At 44.3% G+C, this 20,837-nt stretch overlaps 1 protein-coding gene across 5 annotated transcripts in view; it reads right to left on the bottom strand.

The window, feature by feature from the left end:
* Nucleotides 1-13,097: 13,097 nt before the first annotated feature.
* LRCH2 (leucine rich repeats and calponin homology domain containing 2) overlaps nt 13,098-20,837 on the bottom strand; it is a 59,464-nt gene continuing 51,724 nt past the window's right edge. For 4 of the 5 annotated variants that reach the window (XM_060250336.1, XM_060250334.1, XM_060250335.1 and 1 more), the window contains 4 exons: nt 20,376-20,485; nt 19,733-19,870; nt 19,413-19,490; nt 13,098-18,102 (listed from right to left, as the gene is read on the bottom strand). In XM_060250336.1, the coding sequence (XP_060106319.1) occupies nt 17,983-18,102; nt 19,413-19,490; nt 19,733-19,870; nt 20,376-20,485 (446 nt within the window). In that variant the 3' untranslated portion in view covers nt 13,098-17,982. The remainder of the gene's footprint in view (nt 18,103-19,412; nt 19,491-19,732; nt 19,871-20,375; nt 20,486-20,837) is intronic. The other variant, XM_060250337.1, reaches the window with a different exon arrangement.

Genomic DNA, 20,837 nt, shown 5'->3' with positions numbered 1-20,837 from the left:
TCCGGGAGTTGGTGCCCTAAGACCGCTCCTACTCCGTAGGGGGAGGCGTCGCAAGCCAGGATCAGGGGTAGGTTTTCATCGTAGTGATGAAGTACCGCGTTAGAGACCAAGAGGTCTTTCACTGCCTGGAACGCCGCGGCTTGGCGTTTACCCCAGACCCACGGGGCCTGTTTATCTAACAAGCGGTGCAACGGTTCCGCCACGGCGGCTTTGTGTGGCAGGAATGCATGATAAAAGTTCAATAATCCTAAAAAACTCTGTAGTTCTGCCTTGCATTTGGGGGCAGGGGCCTGGACTATGGCCCTGGTCTTGTCCGCCGTCGGGTGAATTCCAGCCGCGTCCACGGCGAACCCCAGGAACTCCACTCGCGGAACACCCAACAAACATTTCTCCTTTTTGACTCTCAGCCCCGCCGCTTGGAACCGTCTGAGGACCTCTCGCAGGCGGCAGCTGAACTCTCCTTCGGTGGGGGCGGCGATTAAAACGTCGTCAAAGAAGGGTTGAACTCCGGGGATCCCTTTCAAGAGAGAGTCCATTATGCTCTGGAATATCCCCGGAGCTACACTGACCCCGAACTGCAGCCGTTTAACCCTGAACGCGCCCCTGTGGGTCACGATCGTCTGCGCCTCCGCTGTCTTAGCGTCGACCGGCAGTTGCTGGTATGCTTGTGCTAAGTCCAGCTTTCCAAAAACCCTCGCCCCGGCTAGTGCTGCTAGGACGTGGCTAACCACCGGGACTGGGTAGGGGTTGTCTTGCAGCGCCTTATTGATCGTGCACTTGTAGTCAGCGCAGATCCTAACCTCCCCGTTGGGTTTGACTGGCGTTACTATGGGGGTCTCCCATTCCGCATACGTTACAGGTTCTAGGACGCCCTGGGCTGTTAGGCGGTCCAGTTCTGCCTCTATTTTAGGCTTAAGGGCGAACGGGACGCGCCTCGCTTTAAGCCTTATGGGCCTGACCATTGGGTCTATCGGTAAGGTGATGGGCGGACCCTTGTAGCTCCCCAAGGACCCGTCGAAGACCTCGGGGAACTCCCGGCAGACCCCGTCGAAATTGCTGGCCTGCAAGTGGTCCACCCCCACCAGCTGGATCCCCAGTGGATTGAACCACGCCAACCCGAGAAGTGTGGTCAGTTGGCGCTTGACCACTAGGATGTCCAGGGGCCCCCTAAAACCCCCTCTTTCTACATGCACCCGGGCCCACCCCACGATGTGTACTGGGTTCTTCTGAAAGTCCCTCAGTACGAAGTCCGCTGGCCTCGTTTGGATGCGGCGGCGGGGACATAGTTTCTTGAGGGTTTCCTCCGAAATGATAGAGATGGAGGAACCCGAGTCTACTTCCATGATGCAGGGGGCGCCCTCGATTAGGACCGACATTTTGACCTTGTCTGGGGCCGCGAGGGGCAAGTTCAATACCTGCAGACTGGTGGATGCCGTCGTGTGTGTGTCCAGGGAGTCGTGATGCGCTGACGGTTGGCGGCGGCTGTTCTTGGCCCGGCAAGCCCGGGCGATGTGGCCTGTCTTTCCGCAGCTGTGGCAGTCCAGGTTGCGGTACGGGCAGTCCCGTCGCTCGTGGGGGTCGCCGCAGCTGGCGCACCTGGAACCGGTGGTGGCGGTGGCCCTCTCCGTCGCTCGTTGTCTCGCGGGGGCCCGTGTGTCCGTTCTCTGAGGCCGCCGGAGCTGAAACGCTTCTTCCTCTGCTCGGTCTTCCAGCTCCGTTTCTCCTTGGTGGACTGCTTCGCCGCGTGGCTGGCCGAACGCCTTGGTGGCCCTCTCGAACGCCGTCGCCTCGTTGAAGGCTTGTTGTAGCGTGAGCTCCTCCTTAGCGAAGAGCTTCTGCTGCAGTCGTTCGTCTCGGAGGCCCCAGACGAAACGGTCCCTCAGGGCTTCGTCCCTTTTGTCAAAATTGCAGTTCCCGGCGATCTGCCGAAGGGCCACCAGGTAGACTGCCGCTGTCTCCCCCGACTTTTGGTCCCTCTTGTGGAAGAGGAATCGGCGGGCGACGATGGACGGTTGGGGCGAAAAGTGGCCCGTGAGGAGTCTCACGACTTCCCGGTAGGTCCTCTCGGTCAGCTTAGCTGGAGCGGAGAGGCCTCGTGCGATCTCGAAAGTTTCTTCTCCACAGACGCTCAGCAGGACGTCTCTCTTCCTGTCGTCATCTTCGATCAGGTTCGCCCGCAGGTAGCACTCGACCCTTTCTGTGTAGGTCTCCCATCTCTCGGGGTGCTCCGGGTTGAATTCCGCAAGATGGCCCGTCGTTACCGAAGTGTTCGCCATGGTGGCGGCGGGCTGTGCGATCCTGCGGTCTCACGCCTTCCTCGTCTCCGGCCCGGTCAGGTTCCCCTCGGGGCGGCCGGACCTATCTAGATCCCATCCTCGTCGCCAGTGTAATGTACTGGAAGACGAGACGTGGTGAAGGCATAGGTCTTTATTGGCTGGTACATCACAAAAACTGGGAACACGCGGCCCGGTCCGCTAATATATACATGCATCCCGGAACATCCCCTTCGCTGGCCAGCCCAATCCTGGCCAGTTAAACTTCCCGCCCTTGGTCAGGATTGGCGGTGGCTTTTCCCGCGCTGCGCACGGCGACCCGAGGGTGGCTCGGGTCGCGCGGCGCTTGCGCTGAGTCCGATACACTACACTATAGTTGACCAGTTTGCTAACCAAAACAACACTGGGAGCCAGTGTGGCCTCTTGGTCAGAGCATCAGACTAGGATCTGGGAGACCCAGATTCAAATCCCTGCTCTGCCATGGCAGCTGGGTGGCTGGCAAATGACTCAGGGCCAGCCCCACACAATCTCAATCTCCCCTACCACTCAGGACTGGTATGAGGACAAAATGGAGAATAAACTGATGCAAACTGATTTGGTGCCCAATGCCAGGAAAGGCAGGGTATAAATGAAGCAAACAAAAAGAAATGCCATGGAAGGCTGTCACAACTTCCCTCTTAATGTATGTAACGCTTCCACCAGGAATTTAACTCAAAACACTTTAACATTCCCCACTGAATTGTGCCCAAGCTCTACAGTTTCTTTGCTGGACAGTGTAGCCCTGAGGATGAGATTCTCATTATTTAACATCATAGGACTCCAGGTTAATATAAAACAAAGCAAAATTTAATTTGTACAATAAGCATATTGGTTTCAAGATGCTTATAACTTAATTCTTCAGTGAATAATTATTTCTGAGGTGTCATTCTTTCACTTCACATACCCCTCACTCTCAAATCCCCCTTTCTCTTCCTAACTCAACTTTCTGACAGCTTCTGTCTTTCGCACTCCTACAATACTCTGACAATATTAGGTTTTGGCTCTCTATCTAGCCCCTAATATGTCCTCTTAAATATTCTTTTTTCTTCCCTAGAATCTTAATGCCTTTCATATCACTCGTATAGGATTTTTATCATATGACTGCTTCTCAGACTCTGTAGTCTGCTGACTGACCATAACTATTAAGTGCTGTCACTCTGCTGAGAGGTCAGGGCTGACTTGACTTTCTCTCTTGCCCTCCCTCCACACATTTTATTTTATTTATATCCCGCCCTCCCCGCCGAAGCAGGCTCAGGGCAGCTCACAGCATAAACATCATAGCTCTGCTTATACTTCTTAGCTCTGCCCACACTCCTTCAGTCACCGACTAATCACCTCACTCACTCATTCCCCATCTTTCTCTACTGCAATTTACCAACAATTAAAGGAACACGCGCGCACACACACACACACACACACACACACACACATAAAGGGCTTTGTAAATTGCTTTGCTGAAATCAAAGTATATCCCAACCACCTCATTCCCCTCAAGATTATAATCTGTTCAGGTAGTTCCTTGACATCAATCCGCTGCTTCTGGACTCTTCCTGTCTTCTTTTTAAAAAGAACTGGACAATGTTTAACTGTTGCTGTGTGAGACCCCGCCTCAGGCTTCACTAAAGTATGATCAAAGCTTTGAAGTAGAGGAAAGTGTGCATGTTTCCTCAATCCTCAACTGAAACCTGACTGAAGGTAGGGGAATAATTCTTCTTGCACACCATAATCTTTCCAGGCAGTTCTTTTAAAAGAGTACGATTTCCTCAGGGGCTGCAGTGGCACTAATTAGCAGAGCCTCTACTGTGGAGCTGGAAAAGAAATTGTATTGCCCCAGTATTCCAGTCTTCCTTCTGAAACCATTCCATATGAATCCTGTGCAGATATTACCAATAGGGCAGGCTTGTTTTTGAATGGTATTGCACTTTGGAAAAGGCTATTTACACACAGAGGGTTTACTTTAAGCCCTATGAAAGCTGAGCTCCTAAGCAGCCCCTTTCATCTATCAAGCCATCTGGCCATTCTATTGTGTGCATCACTGCTGCCTCCCAGTGGCTGTAGGCTGTTTAGCATGCATATTTTCACCAAATAAGAGTGTCTGTGGCCCTGAATCTGAGCCACACCCCAGATCATGACAATGGCTCTTTGTCTTGTTATGAACACTTTTCAGTTTAGTTGACAACTGGTAGGGTTGCCTGCTTTGAGTGAGAAATGCCTGGAGATTTTTTTGGGGGGGATCAAGCCTGGAGAGATAGAGGTCGGAAAGACCTCAGTGGGGTATAATGTCTTAGAGTCCACCTTCCAAAACAGCCATTTTCTCCCAGGGAACTGATCTCAGACCTGGAGACCAGTTGCAAAACCAGGAGATCTTCAACAACCACCTGAAAACTGGTAACCCTAACAACTGGTAGTGGAGCAGATCTGCCATCTTGAACAGGAGTAACCAATTTGCTGAGCACACTCCACCCATACTAGCTGCCTCTGCGTTCTGAAGTCTTGCCTTTCTGAAGAGAGCAATGGAAGCTTCCACATTTCCCCCCTTCCTACTGCAACCCTCCCATCATATTCCTCAAGGCCCCCTATCCCATCCCACCAGAGGGCTGCAATGGGAAGGGGAGGCAAGACAGTTCCACTCTGCTTGTGGAAAATTGAGTCTAACTCTACTCAATGGCCAGGGGTCCACCATTTTACAGTTTAGGGACTGAGGCAATCCCAGGGGCTGCTTTGGATCTCACAAAGAAGATTAAAGTGAGGTCTATGCCTAAAATTACAGTTGCTAACCTGCAGGTGGGGCCTGCATATCTCCCTTTTTTTAAAAAAACCTGAATTTGTAAGCCACCTTGAATCATGGGGAAAAGCAGAATATAAATGTTTTAATAAAATAAATATACATACATTTTAGGAGGTGTTGCAAGGCCATTTTATCCATTTTGCTTTTTAATGTAGTGTAGGCAGTAGGCATGGTGAGGAAGAGTGAGGTTATTTAGGGGCTAAGCCAGACAGAAAGATGTCCTCAGTAGGAAAGCAGCTGCCACCACTATGAAAAATAACTACAGACACTAATCTCATGTATCCTGAGACAAAAATCCACAGCCAGAATCATGCGAAATTAGGCTGTTAGAGAGCAGCCACCAACAAATTAAAAGGCCTTCTGTGAAATCGACTGAGTTAGTGACATCACTGCAGTTTCAACCAATAGCTGCTAAAAAGACTGATTTATACATAACTGGTGTGACCACAGCTGCAGGGCAGATCAACTATAGAAAGAAGCTGAGGTGGTGTGTGCCTCAGCAGAGATGGGAATCCAAGAACAACTGTATCCCATTGTATGCAAGATTTTTCAGCTAATTCATAGTATTTCAAACTCAGCATTTGCTTTTAATCCTTCAACTCTGGACAACTATATAAAGAAAGGTCCACTGCAACAGCTACTTAAGCATCAAATATCCTTTAAAATTGCTGTGCTGCATTAGTCCCAGATGGCGCCATCTTGTCTAGCATTCTGTCACACCAGACGGCTCTGGAGCCTCTGGACTACGATATGCTGCTCCTCTGTAGTATTTGGTGCATGATGTATATTACTTCTGACCATGGAGGTTCTATAGTGGCCACAGGAAGACCCGCCTTCCATCCATTGGTCTAACTCATCTAAGCTAGGGGCTGCTGTCACCATGACAGATGCATTTGTTCTCGTCCTCCTCCTCCCCTCAGTCAGTCTGTAATGCAATTTATGCTGAACTCCAGCAGAAGCTCATGAGAAGTCAAAACAGATGCATGTAAAGCCTGAGGCAGCTGAATCTCCTGCTCACAAAGAAAAGTGCCACTGAGGCTGTATGTGAGAAAACAGCCTAACAAAAGCCGTTTCATTTCTTTGAACTGCTGCTCTACCTGGTGTAAACAGAATGATCAATACAATGAGAAACATAATGTGCCAAAGGGGCTCTTGATCTTGGCAAGTGCTTCCCTTTTAAGAGCTCCATTTACAGGACAAATTTAATTTATTGCCTCTCTATTAGCTCAAGAACTGACTCGGGCCTCCCTGCACTGGCACACGCTTCTCTGTATGAGCCAGCAATGCCATGAAGGTGCTTTTGCCCTTGGAGGTTGCGTTAATAAGAGTGCTCTGGCAGAAAAGCCCCATTTGTGCCTTGATACACTATTCTTTACTTTGGTTCCTTCAGGTTTACTGGCTTTGTTTCAGAGCCATGGGGGTCCACAAGGGTTTGAGCTTTTCAGTACACAAGGAACAGCCCTGCTAGATCAGACCAAAGGTTCATCTAGTTCAGTATCACATTCCCCACAATGAGTTGCTACTCTACAACAGGGGTCCCCAACCTTTTGTGAGTCTGCAGGCTTCGTCTGGAATTCTAAAACCACATGAAGGATACAGCCACAAAACGGTTGCTGCAACTTACCTTGAGTTACACAGTGAAGATCCTTGTGCTGGGGTGGCAGCTGCTGCTGAGGCAACCATTTAAAAATCTGCACAGCCAATCCAATATCCAATGGAGAATCAGAAGTCCTGCTGGGCAAAAGACTCATTGTGCCCTGCCCACGGGGAGGGCTTCTAACGTCCTGGCCCCCACTGATGGACATCAGCCCCCACTGGTGGACCTGGGTTTTTGGCCAATGTGTGACAGAGTGTTGGACGGGATGAACCATTGGCCTGATCCAACATGGTGTCATCGAAAGTTCATTGAAGCTCCCAAAATAAGCAAGCTTGATTATTTGAAACAAAGTTGCATTTATTGTATACTCCAAAGTTACTTCAGCATGATAGGTATTGGAACTGATGGCAAGCAGTTTGAATCATTGGTATTTAACATTCTACATCAAAGCAATTACAACTACCCCTCCCATTTCCCAAAACAAAGGCTGCTTTTGCATGTGAGACTTTTCACACGGCTCCCCCTTATCTTCTACAGTTGGTGGTTACAGTTCCCGGCGGCAATATCCTTGCTGCCTCTAGGGAGGAGGTGAGAATCTGCCGGGCATTCTCTACTTCAAAGAATGCTTAACAACCCTTGATGTCCCTGGGAAGCTATTCTCTGGCTATTCCCTACTTGCCCCCCCCTCCTGTTCTACTAGCATATGTTAGTGAGCATATATGTGAGTTAATCAATCTGGTTAGTAATCAGCATTCAGCAATAGTATCAATGAACAGAGTCTAACACGTGGCTTCTCTTATGTTCTTAAAAACACTTGACAGCCAAGTACCAGAAAAAGTGTCATTGAATACCAGGGTGCCCACAGGCACTGTGCTGTGGATCCCTGCCCTAGAAGGACCATAAGGAGTACAGAAGCCAAAGCCTTCCTCCCCCCTGCAAACTGGCATTTAAAAAATAAACTGCTTCTGAATACGGAGGTTTCCCTTGCTGGCTCTAATCTTCTTTTAAAGCCAGCCAGTCAAAACTTTTTTGCCATATAACTGGGAACGAGATAGGGAATCTGTAGCTTTATATTCCGGGGTGAAAATAAAAGACAGGACATTCTACTCTTCCTCTGCGGCTTCATTTTGCATGACAAAGCAGACTTAATAAAAAAGCTGCTAAATGAGGTTGTGCTAGCAGAGAGGCCAGATGTAAGAAGGTGCAAAGGTGAGGCTTCCAGCAAAATACAGCAATATCAGCCCTTAGTGCTGCTTCAGCTGCTGAGCCCACTACATTGGCTTGGTTCAGCTTCAGGTTAAGCTTTCCCTGTAAGGTCAGCCAGCACACTGCTGCCCAGCATAATCAGTTTAGTATTGGTTCTTCAGTTTAATCCGATTGTTTTTTAATCTTTTGATGTATTACTTCTATTTCTACACTCACCCATCCTCATCAAGGCAGGTTGGGCAGTAATGCTTAATCCAATTAAACCTATGAAATAAGACAGCCATTAAAACAAAAATAGTCCTTACCTCAGGCCTGGCACAAAAGGCTCACGGGCAAGGGGGAAAGAACGAGATTTCAAGGCCAATAGATGAATGCACAACACCAGGGCTCCTTCACACATGTGTGCGCACAGACAGCAAGTTTAATTCAAGCACAAGACTACCTTCCTGATGAGAAATGATATTCAAGGTGGCAGAGAGTTTGAAGAGGCAGAAATAGACTGTACGGGTAGCCAAATTAATATCAGAAGCACCTTTAACCTACCAGAGAAAGGTGGGTCAAGCTGCTACCAGCTTCAGGAACACACCTAGTGAGGACCCCAAGATCTTTTTCCTCTCAGTCTTAGCATTTGAAGCTGGGATTTTTTGTCCCAATGTGCATTACCTTACACTTACCAACATTAAACTTCATTTGTCACATTGTCAGCCACTCACCCAGTGGTCCTCTTGGAGCTCTTCAGTCACCTACAAACTTGGCCAATACACTGCTCCCCCCCACCCCAGTTCCAGATCATTTATGAATAAATTAAATAGCAACCTCAATATTGATTCTTGTGGGACCCTACTGTTCACTTCCTTCCATTGTGAGAACTATTCATTGATTCCTCCTCTGCTTCCTATCATTTAAAGTTTTAAATCTGTAAGAGAATCCATCCTCTTATCACATGACTGCTAAATTACTTAGAAGTCTTTGGTGAGGTACCTTGCCAAATCCTTCTGGAAGTTCAGGTATATAATGTCTACTAAGTTACTATAGTCTACATGCTTTGTTCACTTTCTCAAAAGAACTCCAAAAGGTTGGTGAGGCAAAACTTCCCTTTGCAGAAGCCATGCTCATTCTTCCTCAGAAAGCTTTATCCTTCTATGTGCCTAACACTTCTATGTTTGATTACAGTTTCACTAATTTGCCTGGGACAGACGTTAGGCTGACTGGCCTGTAATTCCTGGTTCCACTCTGGATCTCTTTTTAAAAACTGGTGTAACATCTGCTACTCTCCAGTCTTCTGGTACAGCGACTGGTACCATCTTCTGGATCAGTAGTTCTTTACTGATTTTCCATCACCACCCACCAAGTACGCAATGCTACTGCTACCTGCCCCCAAGCCACAAGTTAAAAAACAGCACTCCAGACAAGGTAGCTTTAAGTGTATAGGTGTATTTTTGACAAGGCTTTTTTTTAGTAGGAACACACAGAAATGCATTTCGGACTGGCTGGTATCAGGGGTGTGGCCTAATATGCAAATGAGCTCTTGTTTGGCTTTTTCCTCAAAAAGCCCTGTGTGGAACAATGGTGGTGCCAGTGGGTGTGGCCTAATATGCAAATGAGTTTCTGCTGGGCTTCTTCTACAAGAAAAGCTCTGCTTTATTATATTTATGATATATGCAAGTGCATATGATGAACAGATCTCAGGGACATATTCAATGAGACACTTGATGATATATGCTTTATGGCCATCAGCCACCCCCTTGATGTTAAGTTTGATTCCTGTTGCTGTGTGCCACTTCAAGAGCAGAGGGGAGAAATATGGTCATTTATCCTCAGAGGGGAGTGAGCTGTATAGAAAAACTCTTTGCCACTGGCAGTCAGAAGCAAAACAGATGGAGGGAAGGGGTGACTAATGGACTGTTACTAGAGTGTACCTTCCATGCCATCAAACACTCTTTGATTAGCAGAAGTCTCTAACTGCTCCATAAAGGGTGGTAAAGGGCAGTAGAGGAACCAGGAGAACCCAGGCTCAAATGCCCAGTTTGCCATGAGCAATCTTGGGCCTGTAACAGGCTAGCCTACCTTAGAAGGTTTTGTAAGAATAAAACGGAGGATATCTGCTGCTTTGGATCACCATTTGGGAGAAGAGTGAGATTATAAATATCTAAAATTTAAAAAAAATGGGCCAGTTCTATCAAAATGTCTGTTTAGAAATCTAGGTAGTGACTATAAGTCTTTCCTTCTGTGGACTGGGTAACTTCTGTTGGTTGTCTAAGAATAACTAGATGTTACAAACTGCTAAGTTAACCATGGGGACCTGCAGCCATATTGCAGCTTCTAGTTCCAAGTGGCAACTTGTGAGTAAATCACACAGCAGGACCCCATTCAAATAAGGATGGCTGAGTGGGAGAAGGAATTCCTGCCTTCTGAATTGTGCTATGCTCAGTAGCTGAAAGAGTCCAAAGGTTACAGGGTGGGGATAGCATTATTATTTTCTCTGCACGCATGCTGGCTCCCAGCGGAGCAAATAATGCTCCCTCCATGGCCCCAGGGTTTTTCAGTCACCAAAAGCTACCCAGGGAGGAAGGCAGGAATTCCTCCTTCCCTTGCACAGCAGGCCTAATTTGAATCGGGCCCCACTGCATTTTCACTTATGAGTTGCTTCTGAGAACTCATAGCTACAGCTTACCTGCAAGTTCCCATGATGAACTGGATGAGGGGGTGGAAAGACCACTCATCAAATCTGCAGCTGACACCAAATTGGGAAGATTAGCAAACACACGAGAAAAGAGAGAATTTAATGACATCTGAACACAATGGAAAAGTGGGTGGATATGAATAAGATGCAATTCAACAAGGATGAGTGCTGAGTTCTACATCTGGGTAACAAAAATGAGAAGCATGCATACCAGATGAGGGACACACTTCTGGGCAGCAGTACATGTGAACAAGATATTGGGTAAGCTAAATATGAGCAGTGTGGTGCAGCAGCAAAAGAATAATGCAATCTTGGGGTTCTGGATGCCTCACTCCAAAAAAGGATGTGAACAGAAAGGGAGAGAGTACATAGGAGGGCAATAGATATAAACAGGTGCCCGGAGACCAAGCATTATGAGGAAACGCTGAGGGACTTGGGAATGTTTTGTCTTAAGAAGAGGAGGTAAGGAGGGAAATGATTGCTCTCTTTTAAGTATTTGAAAGGCTGCCACTTAGAGGAGGGGAGGGAGCTGCTCCTGTTGGCAGCAATGGATAGGACAGGTCTTGCAATAATGGCTTTAAAATTATGGGCAGAAAGGTACTGGGAAAATTGTTTTACAGTAAGAGTAGTTCAGCAGTGGAATCAGCTGTGTGTGGAGGTGGTGAGTTCCCCTTCACTGGCAGTCTTCAAGCAGTGGCTGGACGAACACTTGTCAGGGACGCTTTAGGCAGATTCTGCATTGAACCGGGGTGGGGCGGACTAAATGGCCTGTATAGCCCGTTTCAATGTTATGATTCTATGAAACTCATGCAGTTTGTAATATCTAGTTAGGCTCTAAGTAAGCATTTCACGTTTGGGGAGTTCAGGACTGGAATTAAAGGCAGTCACACAACTGCATGCCCATTCTCCCCCCTTTGTGAAAGATGTTACAGGCAAAAAGTTGAAACACACAGGAATTTGATTTGGCTCATTGTGTTCATTCGTAGGTTTGGACTAGGATCTGGGAGACCCAGGTTCAGATCCCAATTCTGACTTGGAAGCTTACTGAGTGGCCTTGGCTTCTCAACCCAACCCCACTTCACAGGGTTGTTGTGAGGATAAAATGGAAGAGACAGAACAGTGTAAGCTATTTTGGGGGTGGGAAGTAGGGTATAAATGCAGTAAAATAATCTATGACATGTTTGGGGCAGTAACTGTATGTTTTCCAAGGTTATACTGAAAACAATTTCCACCTGCAATAGTCTCCCAAGCAATTGGGATGAAATGCACAAGGATCTTTCCCAGATGTGACAAAGTCTCAGGATTACTGAGATTCTGACTTGGCATTCTTCTCTCTCAGAGAGGTATCTGATCCTTCCTCATCACTGCTGCTGGGCTTGGTTTGCTTATGATTTTTGTTGTTTACTGTAAAATCTTGTCTTTATCTTATTTTGATATTGTCTGAGCCACCTGAGCAGCTTTGCCCTGGAGAGGTGGCAAAGAAATACACACAGTGAAGAATCAAAAACAGCTTGATGTGACCTATTAGGTTCCTTAAATAATAATGAAACTAATTTTATTCAAATGAGTTAGCCTTCTGAATTTAACTAACAGGGCACATTTCTATCTCATTTGGGTTGATTACATTTCAAAATGCACATCCCTAGTATAGCGCTAGAAGCAGGCAATGGCAAACCATCTCTGCTTCTCTTTTGCCTTGAAAACCCTAAAGGGTATCTTGGAAACTAAGCAGAGCTGATGCTGGCAAGTATATGGAAGGCAGACCTTGAAATACCAGGAGCGGGAGGTGAAGGCAGGCTCTATCAAGACATTTCTCTGAATGTCCTCCATACCCCAACAGGGGTTTGCCAAAAATCAACATGAGTTTCAGGCATGCATGCACACAAATACAAAAGAAGGAAGGAAGGGAGGAAGGAAGGAAGGAAGCAAACCAACTCGCCCTACGGTGTCGCCACAAGTCAGCTTATGGTGACACTTTCCACCACCACCCATACAGACCTACATAAGGGTCTAAGCTGAAATGGCAAGCCCTTATGGGATAGAGAACAGTTAAGATGGTTATTCCTTTTACAGTTACAAGGTTTGAGACCATTTTGTAAGTCATCAGTAGAAGCAGCCCCCTGCCCAATGACTCTGGCTTGTTCAGTCCTCTCCATGACAAGGGGTTCCCTGAAAGAGAGTCCTACCAATAATTACAGGTCAATGAGGCAAAATTCAAGGCAATGAGTCGAAGCAAAACATTTCCCAATTCAAGGAATTAACTACTGCAACTACAGACCCTTTAAACAAGAAGAAGTAGTTTGTTGTGTTTGCTAAGATTTTTCTTTAGGAATTTGATGAGAAATGAAAAACCAATCATTTCGATTGAACAAGAGTCAGAAATAGCTTACGTACTCTGCAAATTCAGCTCCCAAAGAATTTGCAGTATTGTGAAAACACATTACAAACCAGGCTGCTCATTAGAGCATTACCAACTTCAACCCACAAAAGAACACAATTTGACTATGTAAGAATTATGAAAGAGTTTGAATTTTATACATAGAATATGTACATCAGTTTTGGACATGTGGGTCTTATCCATGCAGATTCAATACAAAACTATTTACAAAAGAAAATTAAACAGCAGGACCATTTTCAATGAACATATACTTGTTGGAAGCTCCAGCAATGAAGTAGTCCTGAAAGGAGTGTTGAATCATATACAAGAACATGAACAATGAGGGGAAAGCATTTTACCAAACGTGAATGCAAAGTGAATTAAAATGCAAATAGATATGGCAATATATACACAGGAAAAAGTAATAGTCCCTTGGTACTTCTGATTACTTTCCAAACTGCTGAAATTAGTTTTGCATACATTTACATAAAGCAGCTGCTGCCAATTTGGTTATAGTTATTTAATTTGAAGGAAGGAAAAATACAAAAGTGAATACAAGAGATCACACCACTTTTTTTAAAAAAAGTACCCACCCGCTCATCCTAATCCTAGTTGTTGTCTCGATTCTACTGATTAAAGAATAGGTTGCGAGTCTTCCCAGTTACCCAACCCCACCACAACAATCCTTTAACAAGTGTGCTTATTTGCATCTGATACCTCCCCCCCAAATATTGGTAGCACTGAGTGGTGTTCTTTTTTATCATTAGACACATCACTATCTGGTTCAAAGAAAAAAGACAACTCAACGTGTTGTTGTTTTTTAATAGCACACCTAAAATTTGAGCAAGGATACATTCACAAGGAGCTGGTTTTGTATGAGCTAGGATGTCTGGGAATGCTCTTTCTGAACAGCCAGTTCTGTAGGAATGAGGCAGGACACTTTTCAGACCAGCCCCTGAGAAGAAGCATCAATCTACAGAGAACCTGGCATATACAAGGCAGGTATTATAGTCTGTGCAAAGGCATTCTTGGGAAGCATGAGGGGGAGACCAAGGTGACCATGAAAACAGTCTGAGAAGCATCAGTAAATCTGTGTGCCATGAACAAAAGTCACCAAGATCAGGGTCAGGAAAGAAGTGCTGTACTTGATGATTAAAATGCAATGAAAAGGGGGAAAATCCTAACATGTATCCCCTTCTTGAATTAAATACTATGATTTTGCACAATTTCCAAAGTCTCCACAGGGGGAGCCAGGCTTTTGATACCTTTCTAAAGAGACAGGATGTCCCCTTTACAAAGTGAAACCTATCCTTCATTAAAAAGGAACACCTATAAAAACAACATTCCAAACAAAGGAACAATAAGTAGGTCTAAAATTACCAAGAAAGGGGTGTATTTCCGCACTCTTTGATTTAGCAAAACCCAAAGCTGCACTTTAATGCACAATGAACTGTGAGGGGGATTTACTCAACAGGGTTCTTTCCTGTCCCCATTTAGAATGCCAAGCACATAACATTTTTATCTGAATACTTCTTCCTAAGCGCTTCTGTATATGTACTGTTTATTCGGTCTCAAAGAGCAACTTTCCAACTTTAATTTTGGTAATAGCTATTTCACAGTTCCCTCCAAGTGCAACCTTAACCTAGCACTTCCCTTCATAAAACCCCAAGGATTCCACCTTGGGGACATCTGGACCTTGTTTCCAATGAGATCTGGTAGTAGAGCTCATGGGGCAGGATTTTCTTACTACCCCTTCTGAACTGTTGTTCTGGGGGAAGTAGAATGCCTCCGTGAACAGCACTAGGGGCAAAGTGGAGGTCTGCAGTGGGAAGAGGGAACTGGCAAAAATTGGCCTCCCTGTTCCAATGACAGAAGGGTATTTCTATCATAAGAAACGACTAGCAAGATATAAACTAAGTCTAACACAATTCCTGGCGCCCTCACTCAAGGTCTCTTGATGAAAGCCATGGCCAGCACATCTTTGAGCTGATTTTGATCTGGGGAATTGGATAAATCCTCAAAACATAGTTTTGATTTACTATCTACTCCAATGGATTACTCTAAAGACCAAAGGGAAGAATTTTAGTTTCAGAACTGCAAGCGCATATCAGGGCAGACTGCCAACACTATTCTTATGAAAAGGAAACCTTGGTCCACACAGTAGTAACTTCTGAATTTTACTAAGTCACAGGAACAACACATTTTCAAAAATAAGTTGCTGCTCAGCAAACAGCTTGCATGTTCTCATGTACACAGCTGCACATGTTAGAGGCAAGTAGGTTGCCCTAGCTGGGGACATGGGAAGGATGGCTTTATGAGGAATGAGATTGTTAGCAAGAAAAGGCCACACCTTCATTGGGAGCCTGCACCACATTCCATTCTTCTGAACCCCAAAAGAATACCATGCTTTGGCAAGGATGACTTCTAAAAACAATCTGCAGAAGCTTTTAGGGAGAACAAGCTTAGCTATATTGCTTGGTTTAGGAAGCAAAGAAAAAAGGAATGTGGGGGTGGGGAAGATGAACTTTTCTTCCTGCATAACCTGTATAATTATTTCCACAAGTCCACAGAGAGCAAAGCTGCATGCCCAGCCTCTTTTGTAGAGGAGGAATAACAGTATGAAAAAAGCCATGGGTGATTGTTCTTCAAAATGATACAAATCCTACAACACCACAGGGTTTGAGTTCAAACCGAAGGGCACACACCAAGTTCTCACCCCAACTCCTGGCTGCTCACCCACCCAGCCTCCACTCTTCAGCCATTTACAGTAAACTATAGTAGCTGTTCTGAAGTGGCATTTGTCTTGAAGGAGTAGCCAGAAGGGCTGGGGAGAAGAGAAGGAACAGGCCAACAGACCCTGCTGCCAACTTGGATCAGGGCACAATCCACACAACAGTAATCCTTAACTTTTGTTTCTTCTGCTATAAACCCAAATAAATTTTCAAAAAGACAATACTTATAGTAATACAAAATTAATGAGCAAAAGTAGGAATGTATGAGGTATCATCTAAAATAATTCACTTCTTTAAAAGCTTTTTGATATGCAGTTTGCTGTGCTTTTTCATTGGCCAAAGGAGGCCATCTACAAAACCTGCCTCACATTCACATCAAGCTATTAACCTGAGCAAGAGTTGCTGAGGTTTACTTGGCACACATCGAGCAAAGCACCCATATTTCACACATCTCACGCAAAGGGCAGCCCTCAAACCAGTCTACTGTCACTGGGTTCAGTTTGCACAACTATACACTGCCACAGCCAACAGGAATGCAAATTCTTCCAGTAGCAGAAACTAAATAGGAAGAATATTTTTCCACATCATCTGGGCAAGGAGAGCTGGAGCTTACTCTAACTAGACAGGCAAACTGCAAAAATATAAAAAAACCTTGTTCCCCTTTTAATCTGAGTAAATGTCTACAAAATAAACTAAAAGGTTAATTCAGCAATTTGTGATCCACTGTTTCCACACAGGAAGGTAACTCAAGAACTTTTTAAGTCTGCAAGGACAGCCATTGTGGAGAATGACTGTCTTAGTCCCCCACAAAGATTGCCGATAGTCCAGTATTAGAGCTTTTAAATGGTGGGAAATACAAATGCAAAATTGATGTGTTGCAAAGGGTGCTAGAAACACCGATTTGCAACATGGGATGATGACATCCAGTGCAGGAGAAACTGCTCAGGGTCCTAAACAAGCAAAATTTACAGTGGTTCAGTAGACACTGCAAAAACTGAACTATGCCTGGCTTCCATTTCATCACTTTATGGCATATCCTCTTATTTTAAAAAGAACAAAAACGTGAAGTCAGGGGCAAGATGTGAAACCCCAACAGTCACAATATAAACCTGAGAAATTTTTTTGGCAGTTTTACCCCCAAACTTGTAAGCTTCCACACAACTTATTTTACTCACTCTATACGCCATTGTTTGTCCCAGACAAGGAAAATAATTTAAAAAGTGACATCTGTTTGTCTAACAATACATTAAAAAGTGATTAAGTATCAAATTAAATAGGATAAATAAAAGTGTATTTACATTTTTTTTAAAAAAAGCAAACTTAATAAAGTCAAACTGTGCAAACTTAAGAACATCCAACACTCAGATGTTAGTCTTTTAAACTTCACTTATTACCAACCTTACAAAAAAACCTAATATTTAAAAATATGCATTGCATCTATTGAGACATAAAAAGAATTGCAAAAATGTTTAAGACTAGTAGAAGTTATCAAATACACAGGCACTTCACATGTAAACAATCTACAGTACAACTGAAAAAAAATTTGGCACCAACCTAGAATACTGAAAAAACCCACACACCTTTTCCTTTATACTGTATACTATTTTTGTTATCATCATACACCAACTAAACTTTTGGGGATGGTACAACAATAAGAAGTGCAAGAAATGAAGGACAAATATTTTGGAATATGGTAAAAATGGACAATGTGAATGATCATCCAGATTTTCACCAACCACATAGCAGCAGTCATTTGAGAGCTACTTTTCATATTACATTTTTAGCCTGGACCTGCAGTGCGCAGACAACCTGGCACAGGAGACTAATGCATGTTATAAGGAATGAATCTGTGATCACAGAGACCCAACAACTGGGCTGGATTCCCTGCCCATGCATTCCCTCTGGTCTCCTACAATATGTGCTGCAACTCTAAGAGCCTATAGCAGTGCAGCATAATAGAATCCCAGGTTGCTTTTTCATTTAAGGGGGGGAAAAAACAACATCATGAAGTGCTAATGGGAGAATTAAGACCTGGCAAGAGACTGAAGATCTCAAAATCTGATGGCTCCAAGTTCAACAAACAAGCAGTACAATTCTTTACTAAGCTGGGTCACTGTCAGTTTGACATCAGGATTCTACAAAGAGGTCCAAAAATAAGGCTCTATCTAAACCATCTGGCCTGAAAATTTTTTTGATGGCTTAAGGTGTTCCTCCAGAGGAAGCTGGACTGGTTGGCATCAATCCATTGCAACCACATTATGGCAACATTTGTTTTCCAAGAGTCCTCTTACAGACAGGAAAGCTGAGGCGCTTTAGATGAAGGTATTTCCAGAAGAGCTTGAACTGTGAGTCCAACTTTCACAAGACCGCGTTCTTCCAAAATATGATGAGGCAAGCAAAGTCTCTCCTGGGAAAGGAAAGAATACAACTCTTAGTATTAGTTAGTGCAGCTGAATGGGATTTTTAAGATCCTTACTCCCCAAATCAGACGTTCATTTATCATTCTACCACCTGTTCCTGTTTAAATATAAATCCTGGGGACAGGGAAGTTATTTCCACCACTACCACCACCATTAATAAGAAAATATAAATTTAGAATTTAAATAGCATGTTAAGATACAGGCTATGATCCAAGGGACAACCTTAGGCATCCCTACAACTGGGACCTTGCATTTTCTCTTTGTGATATTGTGTGTGGTATCTATTATTCAAACTGCTTTCCAAGCTTTCAAGAGAACCTTAGCATGTTTTATGAAATGGTATTCTGCAAGCACCAATCTGTATACAAAAATAATTGTGTGGTGTCTATCTGTATACTGCCTTCACCAACAATGAAAAGGTCACAACACAAGGTGGTGCAGTAGTTAGCATCTGGCAAGTTGGGCTTCATATCCATACTAGCATCTGGCATGTCTGGCGTCATATCCATACTATCCCACAAAGCTTTCAGGGGAAGGACTGTGGCTCAGTGGAAGAGCCTCTGCTTCATATGAAGAAAGTTCCAAGTTCAATCCCTGGCATCTCTAGTTAAAAAGGACCAGGCAACAGGTGATGTGAATGACTTCCGCCTGAGACCCTGGAAAGCCACTTCCAGTATGAGTAGACAAAACAAATTTTAATGGACCAATAGCCTGATTCAGGGTAAGGCAGCTTCATGTGACTTTGGTTCAGTTATTCTCTCAGTCTAACCTGCTGAAGTTAGTCTCACAGGTTAGTTTAAAAGGATAAAATGGGAACAGAAAACCATGTGTACTTCCCTGAGAGAGGAAAGGTAGGCAGGAATATATTAGATTGGGTAGGTTAGGCAACCACAGCAGTCTAAAATATGTATACATCACCAGCTTTATACAGCTTCGGTCAATAGCTAAGAACTAATTGCTGTTTGTTCCCATTCATCTACATTTCCCTATGAAGGGGAATTGGGGAAGGGAAAGACCCAGATGCATGACTCTAACTTCTGTACATTCTATTAGCAGAGGCAATAAAAGCAAAGTCTCACCACCCATCCATGGCAGCAGTTCACAGCTGAAGAGAGAGGCAGCTCTAAAACTATGACACACTTCCTCCATCTTACCCTGTGCAACCTGGTCAGCTCTATTGCTAAACAGGCATTTATCCCATCTACACAGAGATCTACATGGTTTCTGAAAGGTTCCTACAAAAACTGGAATGTCACCAACTTGATGATCACAATTAGAAACGTTTTTTACCATTTACCTGTGGGACGCCCAGTTTTTTGCAAGCATCAAGGAAATTTTCAACATTTCTTCGGCACTTCGCCATACTGAGTTTAGGCTGTTAAAAAGATAGATTATCACTGCCATTGTTTATCAAGGAATTTGATGGGTACAGTTTATAAATGCATAAAAGTAGAAATTCTACCAAATATATGAAAGAGTCAATATTCCTGGAAAATGTAGTTGAGTCATATTTGTATTCATAAGGATATAGGATATTTATTTTATGCACCGTGAAGGCAGGTTGAAAAAATCTGGTACATGAAGTCTGCTAGACTTAAGAATGCACAGCTTACTCACCACAGCTGGTGATGGGACGTGAATACTGGCAACAGAGCGTGGTCTTATATGATTGGCTAAATGGCACAGGACCACGCCATCCATCAGTGCTGCTCCAATGTCATCGGGCAAAATGACTTTCAAACGTGACTCAAGATTCTGTTAAAAACAAGAGTCTGTGGTAAAAATAATGCCCACTGTCACAATGCTTTTACTGCAGATCAGGATCTACATTTCCTGCACTTAGCAAAACACACATACCTTCAAATCACTATGGCCACATTCAGATATTACTTTAAAACCACAATTCAATTTGCAGTGAGGGGCACAAATGTAGCTTTTGTTATCACTTACTTCTCCACCCTTCCCTTTTTGTTGCAAAGCCAAACTACAGCTTTAAAACTTCCTTGCCCCTACAAGCCAGAATTCTAAAGCAGGGCTGTAAAGGAGGGGCACCATAACCTATTTAGGGCTTTCCATTAGAGGCTGGGGTTTTTTTGTACTATTAAAAGGAAGGTGGGAGGAACAAGGAGGATATGACATGAACAAGCCACTTTCATGCCTGTCCTAGCAAAGTGGCATTCCACTATGGCGTGGCATGATATTTAAATACATTCTGCTACTCTGCAAAGGGAGCTATGGATCTGCTTAAGAAAAAAGTTACATTGCGTAGCTGTTTTATTTGCTCTCTCTCTTCTCGCAGGTGTTCCATTTTCCTTCTCATTGTGAATCCAGGGTCTACGGTGCTGTAGTCCTGACGAGAACGGCTAAAAGCTGCAAAGTGAAAAGGGTACGTTTCATGTTATAAACAACTAAAAAAAGACAACAGTGGAAGGAGAAAAAAAACCCTGCACAACACTTCTGTTAAGTTCATGAACAATCTTGTTCCTGTATCACAACAGGAAACAAGGGGAGCCTTTCCTTAAGTACTGTCCACAAATCATTCTACCTAAGCATGATTGTGTACAAAACAAGCAAATGCAGCTGCATCATCTCAGCCCCAGCAAGTCCCATCCTTGAACTGCTCAGCGCACACAAATGCACCCATCTTGAGTTTCAATGAGAAGTAAACTACGAACAAAGTAAATAAATATTCCAAAGACATGCTTCCACCGAGCCACACCAG

This window comes from Heteronotia binoei, chromosome 11 (genome assembly GCF_032191835.1).
Source record: "Heteronotia binoei isolate CCM8104 ecotype False Entrance Well chromosome 11, APGP_CSIRO_Hbin_v1, whole genome shotgun sequence".
Lineage (NCBI taxonomy): Eukaryota > Metazoa > Chordata > Lepidosauria > Squamata > Gekkonidae > Heteronotia > Heteronotia binoei.
The sequence above is the reverse complement of the archived record's forward strand: the minus strand, read 5'-3'. Positions and strand labels throughout refer to the sequence as shown.